General features: G+C 41.7%; 1 protein-coding gene across 13 annotated transcripts in view; it reads left to right on the top strand.

The window, feature by feature from the left end:
• Positions 1 to 26137, top strand: part of ptprfa (protein tyrosine phosphatase receptor type Fa) — a 300893-nt gene that overhangs the window by 186656 nt on the left and 88100 nt on the right. For 8 of the 13 annotated variants that reach the window (XM_078259540.1, XM_078259541.1, XM_078259536.1 and 5 more), the window contains 5 exons: positions 14737 to 14854; positions 16477 to 17058; positions 18226 to 18335; positions 18991 to 19247; positions 23522 to 23603. In XM_078259540.1, coding sequence (XP_078115666.1) covers positions 14737 to 14854; positions 16477 to 17058; positions 18226 to 18335; positions 18991 to 19247; positions 23522 to 23603 — 1149 coding nt within the window. The remainder of the gene's footprint in view (positions 1 to 14736; positions 14855 to 16476; positions 17059 to 18225; positions 18336 to 18990; positions 19248 to 23521; positions 23604 to 26137) is intronic. The other 5 variants (XM_078259537.1, XM_078259535.1, XM_078259531.1 and 2 more) reach the window with 1 other exon arrangement.

The raw sequence follows: 26137 nt of genomic DNA, 5'->3' as shown, positions 1-26137 counted from the left end.
TGTCTTGTGTTAGTCACTAACCTCAGTTAATCTGAATCAACGAAGAAACAAATAGGTAAACAGATTTTGGGTTTTCAAGGCAGTAAATTAGTCAACATGGTAGTCACAGATGTTTGTGTCTGTCTAGGGACCATTTCTCCCAAATTTAAAATAATTATTTTTTCATTTACTGAGTTATTCATGCAGACAGTTGTGGTGTTATTTGTTAAGGTTTCTAGATTGTTTTGGGGTGAATTGGTTTAAGTTTGAGGCGTTCACAGCATGGAAAAAGGAAATTTACTGAATTCAACAGCAGACTATGTCCTGGTACCTATTTATAATCCACAACCAAAAGTTTTCTTCAGTGTTCCAAGTGAGGTCGGTGACTTATCCTGAGTATTCTTTTTAATGTGAAAAAACAAATGTTTAAAAAAGAGATTTTTTTTGTCAGATCAAAGTAATGTATATACTTATATATGTCATTTGCTATTGCAGTCAAACCATTCATAGTAATGAGTGAAGCAACCTTGTCAGGCCGCGGAGAAACCAACACATTCTAACTCCCATTGAGTCAAAAGGCGACGCTTGGTCAGGTGCCTTTGGCGTTTGTTTTTTTGACGCAAAAAGTTTCCTTTAGCGTCATATTTAGACATGCTTGGTCGGGACTCTTGGTGTCACTTTTTGACGCTCTGGTTACGGGACCCTTGGCGTCACTAATTAACTTTCTTGGGACTCGCGTCTAGCTCTTTGGAGCGCCATATTTAGACGGGCTTGTTGGGGTCTATTGGCGTCAATTTTTGAGGCTCTGGGTCGGGATGTACAGTACGTTTGACATGCGGCCCAAGAACAGGACATGAACCCTGGTCTCCTGGGTGAAGGTCCTGTGATGTTTGACCCATCCACCACCCCATCCTAACTCTTCATGTGGATTTTAGGTCTTTCATACTACTTGCTACCATTGACGCTCTTAATACTATGTCATCTTACAGCTTTGTTTACCATTGCCTTCAACCAGAGAGTCTCACTCCAGACCAACGGGGAAGTTGATAAGCGGTATAGAAGTGAGGACAGCCATCATGAGTTCAGAGGAATCCATCCTCATAATGTACAAGTTCACTGACAGACCCAGTGATACATCAAGATGTAGAGCCCAGTGATTCATCCGTAACTGTATGAAAGAATGATGGTTACTCAACACTGGGGCCACTTTTAGTCTCCCTGCTGCTTTCGATAATTAATCTCTTTTTGATTTAGAGCGTGAGCTGCACTTTGGCCAGCGAATGGAGCCCATTTTCACCTCACCCCTGTATCACTGTTAACAGCTTACATTGTTTATGATAACAGCTTTTATTTATTTCTTCTAAGAAGCTGAGAAAGTGAAAGACCTTTGTCTTTTCTGGTTAGTCAGCAAGGTCAGGAAGCAGAATACAAATGCCTCTGAATCATTGCTGTTGAAGCAGCCACTCGTGTTGGGAATAAAACAGGCCAACTAATGTCCTTTGGTATTCATCAGTACAAGCAAACACTATTAACAATAAGGGTTCCTTTAAATTAGTACTGCTTGTTATTTAAGATGATCACAATGCATAACAATGCAGAATGGTTCCACACATAACTGTGTGGCCATTTTAGCATGGTTCTCTATACCTCCATGCTTTAATTGTTCTGAAAAGACTACATAGCAGACTTTAAAGAGCCCCTATAATACTTCTTTTCAGCGTCCCATTTGTACTCTTGGGGTCTTCTAGAATAGGTGTATATGCTTTGATGTTCAAAAAACATATTTTGTTTCTCATACTGCCAATTGCTGCAGCTCCTCTGTCTGAGCTCATGGCCCTCTGCTATGATTGGTCAGCTGGCCCACTCTGTTGTGATTTGTCAACCAAATTGGCTGTGCTTGCTCCAATGCACCAATGGGCAGCTCATGTGAAAAACTGGGCTGGCTTTCTCAATCAGTGACATCACTAGTTGAGGAATTTCAAACAGGAATGTGGGCGTGAAGTTTTCAGACAGTTGAGAAAAAAGTGCTGTCTGTGGGAGAGAAAGCTCCATTTGGAGAGTAATGTGTTTTTTTGTACTTTATACATCTATTACATACACAAAAAACGATGTAACACCCTAAAAAGTATGATAGGGGGTTCTTTAATGTCCACTAACCAACTGTCCATGGTGCCACAGGTCCAGGTTGGATTCAGTGAGTGATATTTAAGTTTCAAGAACTTTACATTTTTACAATTATTATGCTGATAGCTTGATATGAAGATTACAGCTGGAGTGCTACTTATCTCTGTGCTCTGAGGGATTTACAAAGGCATGATCTGTATTACACTTTTTCACAATTAAATGGCCACTATTTTGTTGCAAATCAAGCACATTGGTCTCATACTCTCACTCTATTCATCCTTAAATACACTATTATTATGTGTGCTGCTTTTATATCGTATTGTTTGTGAGTATATGTGGATTTGGTCAGGTTCGATCAGTGATTGAAGGACAGGGGGTGTGACACGCTAAAGGTCTCTGCTGCTTAAAGGTCCAGTGTGTAGGAATTTCTCCCATCTAGCATTGAGATCATATAACTCTCATTGAAATCAACTCTCTCGCACCACGCAGTTCAAAGTACGTATCATAGCTACGGTAGCCTTCACGCTTCAAAAAGCCGGTCTCTTGCTCTTTTCAATATCCTTTTTCTTTTTCTGGGCGAAGAAGGAGACTTCTGTTCCTGAAATTTGGATTTTGATTTGAAGCTAGAATACCCATTAGCAGCATTAGCAGCATTAGCAGCACTTGTGAGTTTATCATGTGACAGCGAAAACGTGAAAGGCGGAGCAGTATGTCCTGTATGTCCCTTACCGGCTAACGTATTTCAAGATGGCACATGAATATGGAGCGTCTACCCCAGTTCATGCGAATGCAAATGTAAAATTTAAAGGCAAAAGGAGTACTTGGAATTGATGGTGGTGGTAAATATTCATGAAAAAGTTTGTGATAATTGATAATGAAAGATTTTGATAATGAACAACTAAACACGTTACACACTGGACCTTTAAGATAAGTTCACAGTACACAACTTTCAAAGTAGTCAGATCGCTGTACTGTTCAGACTACACTGTACTACTTTAACTTTCTGTCTTGTAATCGGGAGTCTTGAAGTCGTATGGTTTTCACACTTCATGACTGGGCGGCGACACACTACAAGATCTTTCACCAGGAGGAGTACCTGATGTGTTTGCTGGTCTCCAAACACATGGACATGACGTAATACCATGATGCGCGAGACAGGGCTGAGCTGATTTGCAGTGATAAAACAAAGAAATGGAAGAAAAGTGTTGTTTTTGGCACACATGTTCACAAAATAGTTCCCAAATCGTTACTTTTTAAAGCCTGTTTTCTCGAGGTGCAACATCAACTTTGGACCGTGTTGCAAATGCAACACATAAGCTGTTTTCTCATATGAACTCCAGACAATGCCTGGACCTGATTTGTGTTGGACCTGTTGCCCTTTCACACATGTAGCACAGGACATTTTCCTTAACAGACGTGTTCTCACTCCCTGGAAATACTCCATTTTAGGCGAGGGGTGGCGCCTGGGTAGAGCGTGCAGGAGGCAGGACATGATATTGATTACACTGGTCATGTAGCCGGTTTGTAACTTGGTCATAAACAACCGAGTCTTTTGCTGTTCCTTAAATTTGTCTGACGATTTCTGTGTCGACCCTTGTTGAAAAAATGCCCAGAATCTCGTTGTTTCTCCAGCTGGAATGTAAATCAATGTAAATCACCCTTCTTCTTCAGCCTCGGCTGTTTGTCGTCTTCCAGTTTCGCGGGTGCAACATGATAGAAACATCATCACCTTGACTACTAGAGGCTGGAAGTTGGGCTGGCAGCCAGAAGGCCTTTGGTTGGGAGGGGAAATTCTGAGTGGCTGTGTCTGTAATGCAGCATGACTTTCCATTAAGCAGATTCAGCTAAATGTAACTAATAAAAAAGGCTCCATTGCAACATTATCAAGCATGATGGGAGGCATACTGCTAAAAACTCAAAATATATTCACCCATCATTGGAAATAAGTAAAAGAAAAACCAAAGGAGTGAAAAATACAAGAATCTGAGCGTTTTTGGTTTTGCACTATCAATACATTTTTGACAGAACTAAGGCTCTTAACATCCTATCAGCGTGGTTCTTTTATCCCTGAAACACTGACCATTAAATTCATTCATCCATTCATATATGGATATTTGGGTTGTATTGAAAACATGTGGACACACAAGCAGAAAACTAATATTATAAATTGTGTCAAATGTTTAGCTTGTAAAGGAAGGGTTAAAAGACAATTTTCTTTTTGGGGGACAGGACAGTTCACAGTGCAGCAGTGACATATCTGGCTGCTTTTGTTAATGATCAAATAAGCCTACATGAAGGAGTGATGTACTGGTACTTCCAGAACACCCAAACTTGCTACCCCCAAATCATTCCTAGAGAAGCCAAGGGGCTCCAACGTCTGAAGGCTGACTTTACAGCAGTACAAACTCTTCTTCATCCCTCTCTGTATGCTTCGTTCTTCATCTCTGTTTGTCTCATTCTGCTCTGAACACAACCTCAGGGATGAGCTTTGACGTCTAAAGAATAGATGAAAAATACTGACTATGAATAGATCCCAGTGACACAAGACATACAGAGCAAATAACAGTGCAGCAGTAATTCAAGGACATTTATCTCTCGTTTGACTGTATCATGGTTTTAATCAGTGACGGAATGTAACTAAGTACATTTACTCAAGTACCATGTACAAATTTGATGTACTTGTACTTTACTTGAGTCTTTTCTTTTCATGCCACTTTCTACTTCTACTCTGCTACATTTCAGAGAGAAATATTGTACTTTTTACTCCACTACTTTCATCTGGCAGCTTTAGTTACTAGTTACTTTACACACTTTACATACACCAAACACATGCAGTTTATAAAATACAATGTTTTATCATAAATTAAACTGAAATGGTTAGCTGATCAAACACTTAGTTGATTGACAGAACTGTACTGAATACTTTTACTTTTAAGTCTTTATGTACATTTTCCTGATGATACTTACATACTTTAACTTAAAGGTGCCGTAGGTAGGATTGTGAAGATCCAGGACTTAGCCAAAAAAGTTGAACATCGACAACTTCTCAGTCCCTCCCCCTTTTCTGCTAAAGCCCAAAACGGTCTCCTAAGCCCCTCTCCCACAGGGGAGAATGAATGCGTGTGCATGAGCAGTGATTGACACCCCCCTTGCCCTGATTGGTGCATCTGAACAGGGAGCTGTGGATTTTTTGCAAATCCCACTACAGGCTGTAGGTGGTCCAGAGGAGCCAGATGTTTTTTTTAAATGACCTGCTTCATGTAGTTCTACTGGAACATAGGGTCAGTTTCAGCAAATATGACAGAAAGTTAGTTTTATAAGTCTTATCTACGTGCACCTAGTATTTTTAAAGCGTGGTATTACAAAGGTAGTACTTTTACTTAGGATCTGAATTCTTCTTCCACTACTGGTTTTAGTTTTCACTCATTAGATTTATGCTCACATAGAAAACAATGCTGTTTGACTTGGTTAGTCTTAGCCTAGTGGCCTGAGGTTAAAAGCCCCCCGAGCCTCTCAGTGCTGGCCTGGTGTATCCGGTACCTTCTTCCCAACCTTAACAGGGAGAAAAAGCCATTATCCTGGTGGTTGGGATGTTTAATGATTCGCCTAGCCTTATTCTTGCAGTGCCTGCTGTAAATATCCTTTAGGCAGGATAGAGTGCCGCCTATTGTATGTTCAGCCGAATGAACCACTTGTTGAAGGGCCTTGGGGGCCTTGTTTGTTGCTGTTTGCGTACTAGGCAGTGATGTTCTCCGTCAGGGACGCTCTTGATGATGCAGGAGTAGTAACGATGGTGGACTTGAACCACGTGGGTATGAGAGCCTGATCCGTAGACAGGTTGAATATCATTGTGAACACTGGCAATAGTTGGTCAGCACATAGTTACCCTCTGGTCCTGCTGCTTTCTTGGTGTTTGTTGTTTTTTGCTTGTTGACTGCTGATGACCTCATAGTGGGCATACAAGTTGTTTAGCTCACTAACTGTAGACACGTCAGCACTTTTAAAGAAGAAGAAGAAGAAGACATTTTATTATTTGTCACAAACCATCATCAATGCAATGTACAGTGCAATGTAGTGAAATCCAATCTCTGCATTTAACCCATCCTAAAAATTAGAAGCAGTGGACAGTCAGTGGAGCAACTTGTGGTTTAGTGTCTTGCTCAAGGACACTTAGACATGTGGCCGGAGGGATCAAACTGCCAGTCTTGTGGTTGAGGGCCGACTCACACTACCTCTGAGCGACAGACACTCTAACTTGTCCTAGCTTGACAAGGAGGAGTGGGTGGGCTTGTAATCTATCATAGTTCGTAGACCTTGCTTCGTGCTTTTCGTCAGAGCAACAATGGGAGCCATAACGACAATGAATTACAATCAGACACTATGTGGTTGATGGAGGAAAGTGAACGTGTGATTGAGTGCATGGTCCATGCTCCCAGGTTGAGGAATCTGGGTTCATGGTACAGGTGAGTCAGCAGTCTGGGCTCCAGACCCTCTGGATATGCTATGTCATGGCATGGGGGCAGGCTCACACTAGCTTATGTGTTGCCTCATCAGCATGGACCAGACTTGTCTCACCAGGTGGCACTACGCAGAAGAGCTCTTATTATACAAACACACTCATTCAGACGTTACCTCCATTACAACATGCAAAATCTAAAGCCGGGGTGTCAAACTCAATTTCATTAAGGGCCAGACTGGAAAATGAGACTCACATCAAGGGCCAGACATGTATAGTTTATTGACATCCATCCATCTTCGTCCGCTTATCCGGGGACCTATTCCTGGGTCTCCCCCGAGGCCTCCTCCCAGCTGGACGTGCCTGGAACACCTCCCTAGGGAGGCGCCCAGGGGGCATCCTTACCAGATGCCCGAACCACCTCAACTGGCTCCTTTCGACGCGAAGGAGCAGCGGCTCTACTCCGAGCTCCTCACGGATAACTGAGCTTCTCATCCTATCTCTAAGGGAGACGCCAGCTACCCTCCTGAGGAAACCCATTTCGGCCGATTTTCATGCTTTTATTTAATCGAAAAAGTCAAATATTTTGACTGTATTATTGCATGTCTCAAATAGCTTTCACATACAGTTTGGGCCTCATAAAGCCCCAAAAAAGTTGGCAATAAATTCTTAAGCCATCATAAAAAATACAAAAAAATGTTGAAAAAAAATGACCAAAAAAGATGGAAAAAGCGACAAAATTGTCTAAAAAAGCGACAAAAACATCAGAGAAATTGACAAAATAATTGAAAAAAAGGGACAAAAATGCCAGAAAAGGCGTCGAAAACGTTAAAAAAAGCACCAAAAGCTTAAAAAAAGGGACAAAAACTAGGTGAGCCAAAATGTCTTGTGAACCTAAATTGAAATGCAGGCTGGATCAAAATCTGCGAGGGGCCAGATTTGACACGTGATCTAAAGCAGCTCCCTGCCCTGGCAGCTCTGTCTCTCCTCTATAGTCACTATCCACTACAGTCGTCCAGCATGCTAATCAGCTTGTAAAATGGCCTTGTACAGCTTGTACATTCTAGACAGAAAGTTCACTCTGTTTTTCTGACTCCTCTCCCCTGTCTGTCCTTTTCATCAGTGGACTGATGAGGATTCATCGAACTACGTGGGTAGCCACAGTGTTGGGTGGACAGGGGCTATGGGGAGTATGTTTTCTGTCATAACATCTTCTGATCTCTGCGTGGGTACTAACAGGATTATTTCTCCACCCAGTGTGGGCGTGCAGCAACTATCCAAACAAGTCCTATTTATAACTACAGTTATATACTCATCCTGGCCCTATTTCCAACTGGTATTAGCATTTGATCTGTATCTGGATACAGTATCTGGATAATGACAGCTGATAATGGAGGTTTGCATTTACACTTTATATCTTGATATATGCGCAGATCTCAATGTGTTGAGGAAAGCAATGCTGGATATTCTTTATAGAAGGCTCTATAGAAGTATGTAGTTGTCTAGTAGCCTTCTCCCTTTGCTTTACTACGTCATGCCTCATCCTTACATCCCCAAGACAGTTTCTAACAGGTGGGATACTGTCACCTCATTCTAGCTTCATACCAGAAACTCAAAACCATCAGATTTCAAGAGAGCTGACAGCTCCTCAGTGGGGAAAGTCCATCTTGAACTCCTAACTGTGGCTTCTTTTTCTTTTCTTTTTTTACTCATCTCGCCGTGTGCCATGTTTGTTTCTAAAGTGAATTTTGGTGGTTGTGATGGTTTTTGTGTGCGGATTTAAATGCCTTGTATGTGGGTCGGGTGGGGGTGTCATGGGGTCGTGCATGATATAAACACTGAGAGTGACATAAGACTAGACTTCATGGCCCAATGTTCGCTGCTGAAGACCAGGATGACAACTACGACAACTGATTGCTGTGTGTGTGTGTGTGTGTGTGTGTGTGTGTGTGTGTGTGTGTGTGTGTGTGTGTGTTGATATGGTCACAGCCTCCCAGGCTCTAAGCAGCCGCAGCTGTAAAAGCTCTTTTGATTTTATTCTGGAAGTGAAGTTGGAGTTGTGGTTCTACTGCCTGGGCCCAGGGATGAATATTTGTATATCTGCCATGGTATTACAGAAGACATACATGAAAATGCAGCGATGTATTTCAGGCTCCGCAATAGTAATTGTCAAACAAGTGTTCAGTGTCTCCTGCTGCCTCCGCTCTCACTTCCCTTGAATCACATGGATCCGTATAACTCAGGGGTTTGTTTTTTGCTACCTACCATCCAATAAAAGCTGAGACTGCTTATTGATTCTACTTGAGAGTCCAGCTCCTGTTGGTTTATTTTGTAATAAAAACTCCACAGAGACTAGCAGTGCATACAGCTTTCGTTTACAAGCTTACATCTACTGTGCTGAGCATGAAAAGTACACTATCCTTCCTATATATTCCTTTTCTGCAATGCTGATCTGTTTTGCAACTCCATAATGGCAATGGCAATTTTGTTTATATAGCAACTTTCATTGCATGTAAACCCAAACGGCTTTACATTACAAACAGCACAAACATTAGAACAAATCATAAACAGAAATAAGAATAGAGTATAAGCATCAACATAGTATAGCATCGACAATCTACAAAAACAATTGTGACCATACAAATACACACACACACACACACACACACACACACACACACACACACACACACAGTGTAATTAATCAAATGCCTCACAAAGCCATCTCACAGTTCCAGACTTAACTAGAGGTTAATGCTTATCTATGGTGCAAGGTTATTAATTAAATGTTACTTGAGTTGTCAGTTATATTTTGCATTGTTATCTGTATCTGGATATCTTCTCTGGATCAAGAAAAACAGGAGTGAATGAACCCATTGCAATGATCTGGCTCACATCGTCACATCACAGTGGGACACTCAAGGAAACTCTACAAATCGCAAGACAAGGGCCGCGGGATAGAGCGTTTTAGAAGGAGGAGCATTTTTGCTTGCCCGATTTCATGATTGTTGCCCGATCATGAGTTTGGTCATGTGTGTGCACATACTACTGGACCCATCAGCCACATTTTTTTTGTGCACATTTATGACTGTATGACCAAGGACCTCTTGTGGTTGCGGTGATTCACAATTTTTTAAAAACCTACTTTATTGTCTGTTTTATCCCGGCATTGACTGCTACATATACAAAGGCATTCAGTGTACATTAATTCCTGTTGGCAGCACATTGCCATGTGCACATTGCCCTCAACGTTGCCATGTTGACCAAAAAGTCGCCCAGTACATCGCCATCATAAGTGATGAGTTAACTGACATTAACGAGGCATTTCAGCAGCTCTCTGACATTATTGAATGTATTAAACGGCCACTGCAACCAACAAGACCATACAGTCATAAATATATGACATATGACACAAAAAATATGAGGCTGATGGGTCTAGTAGTATGTGGGATGAGCTGCGGACAGACAGAGGGACAGACCGACAGACAGACGGACAGACGGCCGGACAGATAGACGGATACACACCGACTGAATGCATGATCCCAGCAGAGATAATAGCAACAGTACTGAAAAACCAATGGCAGAATTTCAAAGTATATATTTAAAAAGTAACTAAAACATTACTTATCATAGTAACACAATAGTTTTGGGTGGAAAGCCATTTAGTAACTTTTTAATGAGGTAACTAGTAACTGTAACTAATGAGGATTTCTCAGTAACAAGCACAATGCTGGTCCCAGCATCATGTCCAGTAAGTGGAATCTCTTTGATTGCAGTCTCAGTATCACGGCGGCACTTCTGATGACTGTGGACAGAGTCAGAGAACTAGAAGATCTATGTAGTGGTCTCCTGCAGCTACAGAGTTTTACAAAAGCCCATAATTTATTTCTCACAGCTTTGATATTGCCTTTCATAACGTTACATCATTTTGATGAGTTAAAAGCTTGCTAGCAAGTAGCTGATTAGGAATCAGAATTAATGGGAAATAAACAGAGGGATATTCTTTGAAAGTAGGATGGGTGCAAATCCTCCTTCTTGGTCTCATTTTGAATCTAGCATCTTCGCTGCCATTGCATAAATTCCGTTTATTTGGGTGGGCAAAGGGAGACACACCTGGCAGAGATCTGCACTTTACTGAGTACATTTTTCTAGTGTATTTATTTATTTATTCTGTTGGCCTAAAACAGGTCAAATTAAAACGTATTCTGTATATTCTATGAACTGGGCCAGGCTCCAGACCCCCACCCATCTACCACCACCACTCTACAATATCTCTGTACAGGATTAGTGGATAATGATAATGGATGAATGCATTGGATACATCACTGGCTGCAATTTAAAATGTCAAATCAAAGGAAATCTTAAATATAACATACCGACTGTAGTCTATATACACAACGTTCCACTTCCAGGATTGCTCCAGTGCCGCGAAAATTCCACCGGGAATCACTCTTTTTTTCGGCCGGATGTTCTGCTTTCTTGGTGTTGGAATTTTAAACTCTGGTGGATTTCTGAGGACTATGGTTAACTGCTCCTCAGATCTCTGCAGGGTAAATCCAGACAGCTAGCTAGACTATCTGTCCAATCTGAGTTTTCTGTTGCACGACTAAAACAACTTTTGAAGGTACACGTTCCACCAAAACAAGTTCCTTCCCTAGGCTATTTTGCAGAGGCACCGTTGCTCCGTCCAGCGCTTAGCACCTCCCAAGACGATTGTGATTGGTTTAAAGAAATGCCAATAAACTAGAGCATGTTTTTCTCCCATCCCGGAATGCTGTGTAGACTAGCCAGACCCTCCTCCGCAGCACTGGGGAGGAAGGTGACTGTGACCAGTGACTGTGGTTGAAACTTGGTCTCCAACATTCATTGAAGTATCAGTCAGAAATGCCCAGTGGTGGAAGAAGTATTCAGATCCTTTACTTAAGTAGAAGTACTAATACCACACTCTAAAAAGTCCTGCATTGAAAATGTCACTTAAATAAAAGTACGTAAGTATCATCAGGAAAATGTACTTAAAGTATTAAAAGTAAAAGTACTCAATGCAGAAAAATCTTCATATTTTAGAAACTGGAAACGATCCACAGTTCTGTCAATCAACTAAGTGTTTAATGGTCTAATCATTTCAGCTGGACTTGTAGGCCGTTATATTGTTGGCTAGTTTAATTTATAATAAAACATTGTGGTTTCTCAATTTTTTAAGTGGAACAGAGTAAAAAGTAGAGTAGAAAGTGACTTCATGAACTTGATTTTAAGATTTGTAATTATTTATTCACTGTAAACAAAAGAAAAATGTGTGAATCTGTCATTATTGCACAATTCCTCCAAGTACCTAATTAAAAAACAAAAAATCCCTATCCTTACTAGAGTCAATATAGTGTTTAGTAACTCCTAAATAATGTTGATAACTCACTGACGTCCAGTGATCACCGGTTAATGAGACAGCGTTTGCAGCACCTTGCAGCAGTTCCAGTGTGGCTGCTTTCTCCGTGTCGTACAGGCTGTGTATCCGTGAAAACTACTGTCCCCCTCAACGGCAACGAGACAGGTCAGAACATGCCAACAGCTGACAGGTCTGCAGTTAGTTGCCACCCGAGAGCTGTAGTATAGCGTAGTATAGTGTAGCATGCTAGCCGGTAGCATCACGTTAACTGTACTACTATGCTTAGCTCCGTAGGTGGTAGCTCAAGCTTGACGTGCTTCGGTGATATTTTAATTCGGCTTTACACAACGTGCATATGGTTTCGACTTGTCTACGAGCCGTCCGGGAGTTTTGGAAAATAAAAAGCGCCATTCAGGATTTCATTACTGCTGTCTTTCTCCATCATGCCTGCAGCCTGCAGCAGCAGGATGTGTTAGGAGGATGTGGCAGCTTGATGATAAGTAACTGTGTGCTGAAAAGGGTCAAAATAGTAGCCTGTTAGGCACGACTTAAAGCCGAGTGATTGAAATAAAATGAATCACATCGCGTCGGCCCTTAATCGCGTCGCGATTAACGCGTTACCGCTGACAGCCCTAATTTAGTTACATTCCACCACTAAATGTCCCTCCCTTAGGGAAGTCTCAGTGCAGATGAATCAGCACACTGTTCAGCAGCTCACTGCTAATAATCTTTTGTAGTGGAATTGTAACATTAGTGGAAACCCTCCCAGCTGGTAATAATGGTTTAAAAGGACGGGAGGTGGAGGACAGCAGCATTTGATGTTTGACACACAAGAAGTCACAGAACATTGATTGGCTCCTGTTAAACCAGACATTCCCCTCACAGGAGCGATGTCTACTGACTTAATGTCAAATGTTTCATCTGTTCAGTCCTTGGGAATTCATCCCCACACACACTGGCTGGCTGTGCATTTGAAAAAGACAGATGAAAGACCCATTAGATTATTTTTTCTTCTGTCTCCAAATGCAAGAAAGTGAAAAGGAATACCACCAGATTAAAATAATGAGGCTTTAGAGTAGTTTCACATGAGTCACATTTCTCTTTTATCTTTCACCATCTTAGCCCTGCAGAGCAGACAGGAAGGAGGGATATATATATGTATGTTAACTCTTTAGGTTCCAGCTGATTTCTGCTCTGTACATGTCTGCTTCTAAATGAGCAGCTAAACCTTTTAAACATCCTGTGATAGATATAAAATTGCCTGGCGTGAAATAATAATTAGAGCTTTGGTTGTTGCTGGAACCCCTGGCTGCTTTGGCAGGGCCTTGCTAATTTGCCCTGTCATCTCCATGGATGGCATAGCGAGCCCTAGGCTGTAGGCGGAGGCGCCGGTCTGATGGGGGGAAGTAGAAGCCGCTGGGTGTTCTCTGCTGGGAATATTATCTCCGCCGCACACACCCACACCTCCAACCACCATCCTGCTGCCATTTTTCTTTCATCACAAGCTGCTTCATCTCTGCAACCCCTCTCCACTCATCACTCAGGAGCAGCACTAGAAAGGAATCTGCAGCTATCTGATAGGAGTGGGCCGTTTCCAAACCTTTTAATGGACTCCCAGCTGCTGACAGAATGTACATGTTGCTGTATATACAAGGCTTTTTTTATGCAGTGAAGGAGCTTGTAAGAACATGTGCTCTAGATGTGTGTGGGCAGTCATTTTTGTGAGTGAACGTATCAAGTTTAAAATGCGTCTGAAGTCTCTTGTTATTGCGGTTTTTGCCTTTGTGTGCTTTACGTTTTATATAGTCTCGCTTTGCCAGACCTTCCTCCACAGCGCTGCGGAGGAAGGTCTGGCTAGTCCTTAAGCATTCCGGGATGGGAGAAAAACGTGCTCTGGTTTATTGGCATTTCTTTAAACCAATCATAATCGTCTTGGGTGGTGCTAAGCGCGGGACGGAGCAACGGTGCCTTCAAAAGTTGTTTTAGTCGTGTGTTGGTTGCGGGGCTGGATGGGTCAAACAAACATAGGACATTCCACCACAAGACCGCAGTTCCTTTTTGACTTTACAGAACAAACGGAGCGAAGTAACATTCTGTGTCGCATACGTAACCGGAAGATAAGTACCGTAACAGATGATTTCAACCCAAACCACCATCTTTTTTCTAAACTTAACTAAGAAGTTTTAGTGTCTAAACCTAACCAAACTGTGACCATTACATTCTCTGGTTTAGATATGGGGTCATATTTCCGGCCACCGCTAGGGGCGCTAATTTATGAAATGCTCCTGTGGGTTATATTAGAGGGGGGGAATAAACAACCTTAATTGTCATATGGTTTGGAGGACTGGTTGCAAGAGGACAAACAAATTAGGCAAATTACTGTCCATAAGGTAACAATCCATCCTAGTTTACAGATCCACCTTCTGCTCCAGCTTACAGACCATCTAACAGTACCTCAATGACCAGGTACCTTGAACTTTATGGAGGATTTCATCTAAATGCACTGCAGGTTTACATGCATGACCCTCACTTTACTTTTTCCTAAAAAAGAAAACAGTTTAAATGCCTTTGGGAGTGTTGGACAGGCATGTTGTGTGCGCCTGACTTGTTTAATGTGCCTGAGTGCCTTGTACAGTAAACTGGCTGACAGCACACCAATTCAACTGAGGCCACTGACTCAGCCTGAATGTTGTTGCCCTTTTCTCTCTGTCCTTTCCTTTCGCTTTCCCTCTGTCTCCATTCCTCTCTGTGTCCCTCCCTCCGTCTTTCTTCTTCTCTGTGTCTCTGTACCACACAGGAGGCCATAGTAACAGGTCTGCTCCCAGAGACATCCTACTCTGTGACTGTGGCTGCGTACACCACCAAGGGCGATGGAGCTCGCAGCAAGGCCAAGGTGGTCACCACCACAGGAGCAGGTGTGTTGCACCCACCATGTTTTTGAATGTTGCTGCGGTAGAATGTGTGCTCTGTCCCAGACCAAACCTGATCTTTATGCAGAGGATGCAAGATAGTTTATAATATGACCAAGTGGTGACCATATGAACCTAACTCATATATAAACAACTAACGCTTTGTGTTGTTGCCCAGATAGAATGACAGAAAAAAAAGGACATGAGATTGTTTTCAGTGCACCAAAATGGACTTATTTATTAATGACTCATCACAGGACACACATCATCTGTATTAGAGAGAAGAATCCCTTCTTCCGATGTTTCATTGACTTCATCCGTAGCCAATGAAATAGCCTTGCAAGCAATATTCTGCAATATTAGGCAAAAAAAATACTACTTAGGTTTGGGTTAACAACAACAAATTTGTTAAAGTGCTCATATTATGCTCATTTTCAGGTTCATAATTGTATTTAGAGGTTATATCAGAATAGGTTTACATGGTTTAATTTTCAAAAAACACCATATTTTTGTTGTACTGCACATTGCTGCAGCTCCTCTTTTCACCCTGTGTGTTGAGCTCTCTGTTTTTGCTACAGAGTGAGACATCTCACTTCTGTTCTATCTTTGTTGGGAGTCGCACATGCGCAGTAGCTAGGTAAGGACTACTAGCCAGTCAGAAGCAGAGTATGAGGGCGTGCCACGCTAGCAGCTAGGTGAGCATTATAACGTGTGTTACAAAGTGACGCACGTTTGTCTCTGAAGTAAAGGCTGGACTACAATAGAGCTGTTTGGAGCAGTTTGTGAACAGTGTTTTCTGTTGGAGATGGTAAGTCCCTTTGGGGTGGACTTTGGGCTTTTTCACTTTGTAAACCTATAACGTGCACAAAAAAGATATATAACAAAATAAAGGAAAGGGAAAAAGCCAAAAAGCATAAATATGAGCACTTTAAACTAAGGAAACTTTTTAATAACGCTTTTAAGGTTAGGGTTATGGTTTAAGAATAGAATGCAAGAACAAAAATTAAAAAAATACAGATAAAGAATACAAAGGAAAGAATGTACAAATGTAAATACAAGTTGGGAATAAAAATATACAACTACTTAAATAGTATTCATAAAGATGTAAGTATTTTTTCGATTTGTTTATTTTGCACAATAAAATCAAGACAACAATAACACATTAAAAACATTTTTCTAAATAAAAGCATAAGGTTGGCTACATAAACATCAAAGGCATAACATACATTACAATAATATAGATAAAATGAGGATATGTGGACTGATGTGTGTATGTATAAGTAGAAATGTGATATGAATAGTTCAGATCAATACAGATAGTTAAGTTTAGTTAATCAGACAGGTCTTAAGCCTCTTTTTATAATTATTGACAGAAGTTGACTGAAATGCAGTGTTAATATACCTGTTCCAGGAAAACCTATGTTTCACTCAGTGCAGTATTGTGATGTATATGGATCTTATCCAACACTCAGTGATGAAGTGTTAAAAAGTTGTATTGCCTGTGGTAGGAATGATTTCTTGTAGCGGTCAGTGCAGCACTGAAGCAATGAGTTAAGATTTAGATTTAGTGTTGAATGAATCGAATGTAGTTGTTTTAAGAGTAACAAAGACATGGGAATGTCTTCCAGTGCCTGGCAAGCCCACTATGATGATCAGCACCACCATAGGGAACACCGCCCTGATCCAGTGGCAGCCGCCGAAGGAGATGGTGGGGGAGCATGTGGGATACCAGTTGCAGTACAAGAGAGCAGAGGAGGAAGCTTTCACCATCAAAGACTTCAGAAAGTCAGACGATCACTTCACAGTCACCGGCCTCCACAAGGGAGCCACCTACATCTTCAAACTGTGCGGCAAAAACCGAGCCGGCAACGGGGAGGAATATGTGAAGGAGATCAGCACCCCTGAGGACATTCCCAGCAGCTACCCCCAGAATCTGAGCGTGGTAGGCCTGACCGCCACCTCCACCAAGCTGGCCTGGGAGCCCCCTCCGCTGGCCGAGAGGAACGGGAAGATTGTCAAGTACGTGGTGGTGTATCGAGATATCAACAGCCAACACAACAACACCAACAGTACCGCGGAAACACAGATGAACGTCCAAGGTTTGCAGCCAGACACAACCTACGACATCAGAGTCCAAGCTTTCACCAGCAAGGGGGGGGGACCGATCAGCCCCAGCATTCAGAGTCGGACCATGTCCACGTCCATGCCAGGTGAGAAGCACAGGCTACTTCTCTGTGCTGCATTCATGGTGCTTTTAGACAGCTGCATCTGACCTCAGCACTCCGTACATTACATGGACATGTAGGTAGGAATCGACCGATACTGGTTTTTCAAGGCCGATGACGATTATTAGTAGTTAATGAAACCGATATTTGGAACCGATATGCATTTAAGGTGAAAATGAAAATCTTTAAGTCAAAATTATATTTTTGGAATGTTACAACTCCAACACAAAACTTTGTTTAGATGCTATAAGGAATTATTTAATAAATGAGAAACCTTCAACATAATACCCAGTAACAGAGAGTCAGATAGTGTTGTGGGCGGGACATTAAGTCAGACTCAGTGGTGAGTGAAACCGAAGCCGAGGACAGACACAGAGCTGTAGACAAGCCTAAGTAGACCACTTTTTAATTCATTAATAAAACGCAGATACAGATAATCTGCAAACTGCCAAAAAAACAGCCCGATAATCAGCCTTAACTTCACTTTCATCACCGAATAACGCTTACATTTTGTCGCCTAAACTTAACTGTAATATCCGCTGAAACGACCAGCAGGTCGTGGTGCTCTGTACCTGGCTCAAAGTCACCTATTCTCAGGTAACTGAACCGCCAACTACTGCTGACCTGACGGAGCACCATGCGGAGCACCATGCGGAGCACCATGCGAAGCACCGTAGCCGGCGTGACAGAGCTCTATAGCAGCTAAACACATCTACTAACTGCTGCTGATACGACGAGCTGTGACGGAGGTCTATAGCCGGCGTCACAAAGCTCTGTAGTGGCTTAAAACAACTAGCAACTGCCGCTCGGCGTCATGGAGCTCTGTAGCCGGTGTCACGTGACCAGCCGGCGGTCTCCTAGTTTCGTAGGCTATCTTATGTTTTGTGTGCATAATTTTTCATACTACATGCATACATTTTTGGTACTATATGACACTGACCTATTCATGAGAATTGTAAAGGTATAATTGCACTAGTATTGAGATGACTGTGCCAAATAATACAGACTCTGTGCTCTTATTTTGATGAATATACAAATGCAAAGTGTAGAAACTGTCATTTTAGTGAACAAATGCTCTTGTTTTTCTTGCTTTTAACTTTGAGTCATCTCAGTCATATCTGCAATTAAATTAACCACCTAATAATCATCTAGACCTTCCCTCAGTGTTCACCAAGAACTTTGGTGTGAAGGCTGTGATGAAAACCTCTGTCCTGCTGACCTGGGAAGTGCCAGAAACTTACAAATCCCAAGTGCCTCTCAAGGTAAGATGAGCCCACGTTGTCACCTAGACAGCAGCTGCAGACACTGAGACATTACAGTGTCTGCTCAAAGATGTCTCTTACTGATAATCTAGAACCAAGTAGCCAATGTTTTTGAATATCTATATGATATGGCAAGACAGGAAAGACCAATTCTCTGCTCTTCATTGACTTGCATTGGGTGAAGGTTCCTCCTAGTCAATGTAGTCTTCTAGCAAACAACAGGAAAATGCCTAAAAGCTGCTGTGTGATATTCACTACCAACAGGGTCAGTAACCCATGAGATTTCATAAGCTGCCGACCCGAAAAAACTGACCTTTTATGAAGACAAAAGTGGAGACAGGCGTGAGGAATCAGCAAGGAGAATGTGAAGACTGGGGAATCCTGAAACTAAGCTAACGTTATGTCCGACGTTACATGTGTCATTATCACATTATAGATGCGCAAAGTATTGCTCTGTACTGATTTTTTTTTTTTAATTAACAATAATTTGGAGGCCCCCCCTGGAACTCTGAGGACCCACTAGGGGCCCCAGATCCCCTGTTGAAGATCTCTGCTTTAGAGGGAATTTGGTGCGTGCCTTAAACATATTGAATTCGGTACCCAGCCCTAGCATCAGTAAAAAAAAAATAATAATAAAACGTCATCTTTGCTTCAGATCCTGTACAACCAGCAGAGTGTGGAAGTCCAAGGCAACCTGAAGAGGAAGCTGATCACGCAGCTGCAGCCGGATACGGATTATTCCTTTGTGCTAATGAGCCGGGGAAACAGCGCCGGCGGCCTCCAGCAGCAGGTTTCCATCCGAACAGCTCCGGATCTGCTGAAAATGAAACCGGCTCCATACCAACACGATGTGGAGGAGGGGGGTAGAGTGACCATCACTCTGTTCAGGGCGCCTGCTGAAGCCCACGTCAGGTGTGTGCTTGTTTGTTTGTCTCAGGGGGGAACTAGGGCTGAACGATTTTGGGGAAAAAAAATCTAATTGCGATTTTTCTGCCAGATATTGTCATTACGATTCGATATGTTATTTAAAAAAAAAATAGTTTATTCACTGTGTAACAGATAAAACATGTCATGGAGCATTATAACATGAGACACCATCAAAACGGCTCTATATTCTTATGCAACGATGAGAACATAGATGTGAATTTCCAGCAATAAGTGTTTTTCTTTTAATAAGCATGGGACATTGAACAGTCAAACACAGAACATGTATCGCAAAAGCTAAAGTTATAATATTACAAAAACAATTTCTTGTAAGCTGAAATGTCTGCATCTACATGTTACACCTTCTACCATCATGTTAAATAAAGTTATACAAAATAAATGAAAAATCCACTGAAAATGGAACATTTTTGGAAACAATCTGTGATATGTAACATTATTCCAGCATTTATCCTATGAAAAAAGAGTAAATATAATAATAAAAAGAGGAATTAAAAATGTTACACCAAACATTCAACTATTTATTCACATTCGATTAATCAAACCCAGTTCTTTCAAATCTCGATTTCGATTTGAAAACGATTAATAGTGGGAACCATACTGAAAAGATAAGCGATTATTCAATATTTCAGAGATGGCTCAGAAATGTCTTTTGTCCTCTGCACATATCAGTTTGATATTGTAATCGTGGAAAGTAATTAAGACAAATAAAGGGTGAAATAATTTGAAAACTTGAGTGTTGAAGTTAACCACAACTGAATTCTTAATGTTGAAATGTAGGCACCACTGAATTTTAAGATATTTTATTTTGAAAAGCATCATATCTGTCTCTTTAGCTGCTTTAGCTGCTTTTAAATGCTTCACTATGTTCACCGGCTACACACAGAAAAAATAATGGTTATTTAAAGGTCCCATGGCATGAAAATTTCACTTTATGAGGTTTTTTAACATTAATGTGAGTTCCCCTAGCCTGCCTATGGTCCCCCAGTGGTTAGAAATGGTGATAGATGTAAACCGAGCCCTGGGTATCCTGCTCTGCCTTTGAGAAAATGAAAGCTCAGATGGGCCGATCTGGAATCTTCCCTTTATGACGTCATAAGGGGAAAGGTTACCTCCTCTTTCTTCGCTTTGCCCGCCCAGAGAATTTGGCCCGCCCATGAGAAAGAGAGAGACATCATGGCTTGCAAACGAGCGAAGCATGGCAGTTGGTCAAGGCCACACCCCCACCCTCCACCTTGCCCCCCCTCTCTCCTCCTCAACAGCATTTAAAGCTACAGACACAGAAATGTCACATTCTAAGGAAAGCTCATTGTGGGACTGGCTCTAGTGGCTGTAATTCTGCACCAAGGCTGAATTTTGGGAAAGAGACTTCAGATACAGTATTAGGGGACCACTAAGGCCTATATAAAAGAGACTTCAGATACAGTATTAGGGGACCACTAAGGCCTATATAAAAGAGACTTCAGATACAGTATTAGGGGACCACTAAGGCCTATATAAAAGAGACTTCAGATACAGTATTAGGGGACCACTAAGGTCTATATAAAAGAGACTTCAGATACAGTATTAGCGGACCACTAAGGCCTATATAAAAGAGACTTCAGATACAGTATTAGGGGACCACTAAGGCCTATATAAAAGAGACTTCAGATACAGTATTAGGGGACCACTAAGGCCTATATAAAAGAGACTTCAGATACAGTATTAGGGGACCACTAAGGCCTATATAAAAGAGACTTCAGATACAGTATTAGGGGACCACTAAGGCCTATATAAAAGAGACTTCAGATACAGTATTAGGGGGACCACTAAGGCCTATATAAAAGAGACTTCAGATACAGTATTAGGGGACCACTAAGGCCTATATAAAAGAGACTTCAGATACAGTATTAGGGGACCACTAAGGTCTATATAAAAGCATCCAAAAAGCAGCATGTCATAGGACCTTTAATGGTTCTTCAAAGGACCCTATGGTTCTTTAAAGAGCCATCACTAATTGACGAACCTCATTATTTAATGAATGTTTATTAATTTTATATGGTCCTTTCAAGTACTACAGGTTCTTGGTAGCCTAAAAGCAACTTAGTACGGCAACAAACGATTATTTTTATCATTGATTAATCTGCAGATTTTCTCGATTGTTTGGTCTGCATAAAACATCAGAAAGCAGTGAAAAATGCCCAGCACCGTTTCCCAAGTCCCAAGTGTTTGGCATGGTTGGTTTACTGCTTTGGTAAAAGAAGTACTCAGAGCTTAGTGAGTAATAGGACAGTAGAAATACGTCCTGCCTTCAAAAGGTAACTTAAGTCACAGTACAAAAGTATAATTATTGATGGTGTTAAAAATACATTGTTATGGTTAAACTAGCCAACAGTATAACAAGTAGTTAAAATGACTAGCCACGACATTAAAATGCACCTTACATGATTTGCATCAATAATAATACCCAATATTAAAGCTACCCTCGCCCCTCCCAGCCAGTTGGGGGTACTGATGGGATTCCAGTTGCCTGTAACCCTTCCTCTGTCCGCTATGTGGCGCTAGAGAACACACACTAATTATATGTTATGTTGCTGTGTATCATGTGTAGGCCACACCATAAAAATCGCATGTAAATCGGATGCTGTTTGTCACATAAGGCTGACGTCCTGTTGCCAGCAGGTGGCACTATGACTCAATATGGGCATGTAGCTGTATCAAGGTCTGGACTCTCATCCAGCATGTGAAGTTTCAGGCAGATTGGACAATGTAAAGTAAAGTTACAACTTGGTCCAATACCATTTTTTTCTTCTTGATACCAATTCTGATATCTGAACTTGCGTATTGGCCGATACCGAGTAATGATCTGATACTATCCCTGTATGGATGTGATATGATTTCTATCATTGTTGTATGGCCTGGCTAAGGTTGAAACATGAACAAACACAAACAATGAATGCCGTAGAACTTTCTTTTATTATCCAGTTTGACAGTCAGTCATAACCAAAAAAGAACATAAATAAAGTACTTTAAAGTACATTTTCTTCAGGGCTAAATTACGTGGTATCAGATTGGTGCATAAACTCCAGTACTTGCAGATACTGATACCAGCATTTTAGGCAGTATCAGAGGCTTTTTCCAATACTGGTATTGGTACATCTCTAGTTATTGGGTATGAGTACTTCTTTCACCACTGCACCTCATACCGATGAGAGAAGTTACCTCAGAGAGCGTACCATGCTATTCTCTCCAGCATACATTCAGTGTATGAGCAGTTGGAAGACTTTAAAAAGCCTTACCACACAGCAGTGGAGTGGACACACACAAAGATGCACGCAGACAATGTTTTTTTTTTTATGTTAAATTAGAAGTTGAAGCCATACGCCTGGTTTATTTACATCTTTCCCTGTTCTAGCCAGTTCATAAGCAGCCAATTATCTGCTGCAGCAGAGATTTCTTTTAAGGTCAAAGTAGTTGCAAAAGCCACCCAAACATTCCCACAACACAACACCATGTTTATAACTTATAAACCAATGGCCATGCTAACAATAACCCCAGTGCCACCCCTGAGTTCTCTCCTGGTACTAGAAAGCAATTTATTTATGATTGGAGCTTTAAACCCACAATTGATCAGCAAAGAGAATCCCAATGCAAAGGCTGAAACTCAGTAGAAGGTTACTTTGTTTTATTATTACACAGCCGATCAGGAAGACAGGCACTGAAAATAGCTTGGACTTAATTGTAATTCAAGTGTTTTGGCCACAAGTACGCTGTAAAAAGAGAAGTGAGGCTGAAAAACTAATATAATCTCTATATGAATGCCCGACCCAGACTTTTTCATTAGTCCCAGAGCAAACTCTGTATTTATATCGGTGTTTAGGAGAAGAGGAGACATGAATGTTAAAAGTGCAGAACAAATATTGAGAAAGGTCCTACAAAACGTTAGCAAATGGGCGTCGGGTAGCTCACCTGGTAGAGGTGCCCATATGCAGAGGCTCAGTCCTCGACGCAGAGGCTTAGGGTTTGAGCCCGACCTGCGGCCATTTGCTGCATGTCTTCTCCCTCTCTCTCCCACCTTTCCTGTCTACAGCTGTCCTATCTATTAAAGGCTTAAAGGCTAAAATGGCAAAAAAAATTAAATAAAATGAGACAGCATGTAATTCACATTGATGCAGTGTTTTCTTGTATGTATGTATGTACATATGTGTATATATACGTATGACATATGGGTGTGTAATGCAGTTGTGTTACTGTGCTTGCTACAGGTGGTACTACATAGTGGTTGTCCCTGTCACCCCAGTTTCTCTCAAAAGATGGGAGAACCCTGAAGACATGGACATACATGAGGTGAGTGGACGTGTACTTGTATTTGCCATGTACTGTAAAGGGCACAAAGTCTGTTTACACTGAGTCCCTAAAATCTGCTCCCATAAAAGGCAAACCCTTTCATTTTAAGGTTGAGCCTTTCAGGTTAAGGTTTTTGGTTAAGGTCAGGCTTGGGATTTGAGTTAGGCATGTAGTGGTTACGGTCAAAGGTTATGTTTAAATTGTTTAAACACACTGGGACCTCATGCAACAACCACTTGTACAATCACATATACAGAGTGGTTTCTTTTCTCTTTTCTTGCAGCGTGAAGTTCTTCATTTTACATTTGACATTCATTTAAATGAGACCTGTCCACATATGGAGAACAGGTTGCCTCACATAGGGCTTTGTGGGAATCTTTTTGCATGAGGCCTATTATGTGTACCGTTTACTATTCTTGTAAACTATAATACTATATTCGTGGGGTCCAAAAACCCGGAATACAGTATACTTGTGGGGTCCGGACAGCTTTGTGGGGTCCAGCATTTTGGCCCCACTTTAAAGGGCTGTTTGAGGGTTAAGACTTGATTTTAGGATTAGGGTTAGAATTAGAATTAGGTTAGGGTTAGGGTTGGGTACCGTTTAATAATAAGTAAACCTAACACATAACTACAATAATTTGACAAGTAACAGTTACACTATTAACAAGTAACAACAAATTAAATGTTGAGTTGGTATGCTAACTAAACCAGCTTCAAACTTTAGCAGTTCTTTTGCAGAAAAATGACCATATTTGCCTTCTCTGACACCTCTCCTGACTTATGGCATGTCCTTCACAACTCTCTCAGATGGTGTCCAAGAGGCCTGTACACACAGGTATGAGTTTGAAAGGGCAGACAATTTGGGGAGGCTGTCCCGCCTCCCCCACCACCAGGCTATAGGGTCTTGTTTCCGTCCGAACCCGGCCCGACTAATGACACATGTAGCCTACGTTTGTTTGTGTGGAAAGCCCGTTTTTATTAAGCAACTGTAGGAAGGCATTCGGAAATGTCAACAGATGAGCGCATCAGCGCACACGGGGCAACAAGCGCACGTTAATAAGCTGTTAAAATGTTCAATGTGTTAACCTTTCCTGATTGCTTTTCCGACCGTGATCAGAAAACCAGGGGAGACTCGTTACCTCCAAGGCCAACGTTATTCATTTTATAATGTCGGTTAAAATCCCGTTTCTGGTGAGCAAATGAATGAACTTGGCTTTCAGTCTGGGGTTTATCTCGGACACCACACACACTGTGTACAAAACTCAAACTTATTCCACCAACTGTGCTTCGGTCGCATCTGCACGTTTGCTTCCTCTTTCTCTATCTCTCTTCTGCCCACTTTATACACGCACTGAGCTCTCTTAAAGGAGCCGCAGCACCATTTTACAGCAAACGCCTTATCGCGCTGATGTGACCGAGCCCGACCCGAACCCGACCATAATTTCTAAATATCTGTCCGAACCCGGCCCGGCCCGTCGGGTACTGTCGGGACCCGTCGGGCTCGGGTCGGGTATCTTTGTCTTAGTCCAGAACGATAGACTAGCAGAGCAAGTGTAATATGTTTACTAGCGATGACGTGAGTGAATGGTTAATATGCTTTTACGTCCGTTTTTGTGAGCCTAGAGGGAAAATATGGCATTTCAAAAGTAGCCTACATTTACGGTAGCTAGCTAACCGTAGACTACAGAGAAAGTGTGATATTTTTCCGTCCGTTTCGGAGCGTGTACAAAAAGCCGTGTATCAGCACAGCAGTGATTGTAGAGTGCATGTCGCTGTCGGAGAATAGTGCGGACACGCGATTCGCACTGCGAGCGGGCACGTGCGCCACCCGGCAGAAAAGGGAGATAGAAAAAAAGAGTCTGCCGCTGTCCGGAGCGACAGAGGGAAAATATTTCAGTCAGAACCGAAAATTGCATTCTAATCCGGTCCGAATACTACCGTTTGCGAAGGTTAAGGTTAGACATTTAGTTGTGATGGTTAAGGTTAGGGTAAGGGGCTAAGGAATGCATTATGTCAATGACGGGTCACCACAAAGATAGTGAAACGCACTATGTGTGTGTGTGTGTGTGTGTGTGTGTGTGTGTGTGTCTGTGTGTCTGTGTCTCTAATCTTCAGAATCAGTCTAATCTTCAGTGGCTGCACTTGGAGCAGATCGATATCTAGCATAAATAGGGATCAAGTATTGTAATTTTGGGGCACCTTGGCACTTTTTGAAATATCACTGCCACGGTCTGATCCAGAAATGCTCTGGTCATGAGGCAGTCTCTCACCCCCCTTTGTGTCGGTTGTTTTAGCATTCTTTGGCTGTTTTCTTGCACTGTATATACCATAATGGGCTTATAGCTTTTAGCCTTCGCTAGTCAACATTCTTCCATTTGTTGGATAATCAAAGTTATGTTTCTATTTAAAGAGAGTATTAGAACATGTACAAGGATTACATGTTTAGGATACACCTCTGCTGTGCGTAAGGCCTTCATTTTACACTCTTCTTTTTTGTGTAGATTATATCTTACATATATCATTATCTAATTCAT

Source organism: Sander vitreus, chromosome 9 (assembly GCF_031162955.1).
Source record: "Sander vitreus isolate 19-12246 chromosome 9, sanVit1, whole genome shotgun sequence".
In the NCBI taxonomy this organism is placed as follows: Eukaryota; Metazoa; Chordata; class Actinopteri; order Perciformes; family Percidae; genus Sander; species Sander vitreus.
This window is presented reverse-complemented; position numbering and strand designations above follow the sequence as displayed.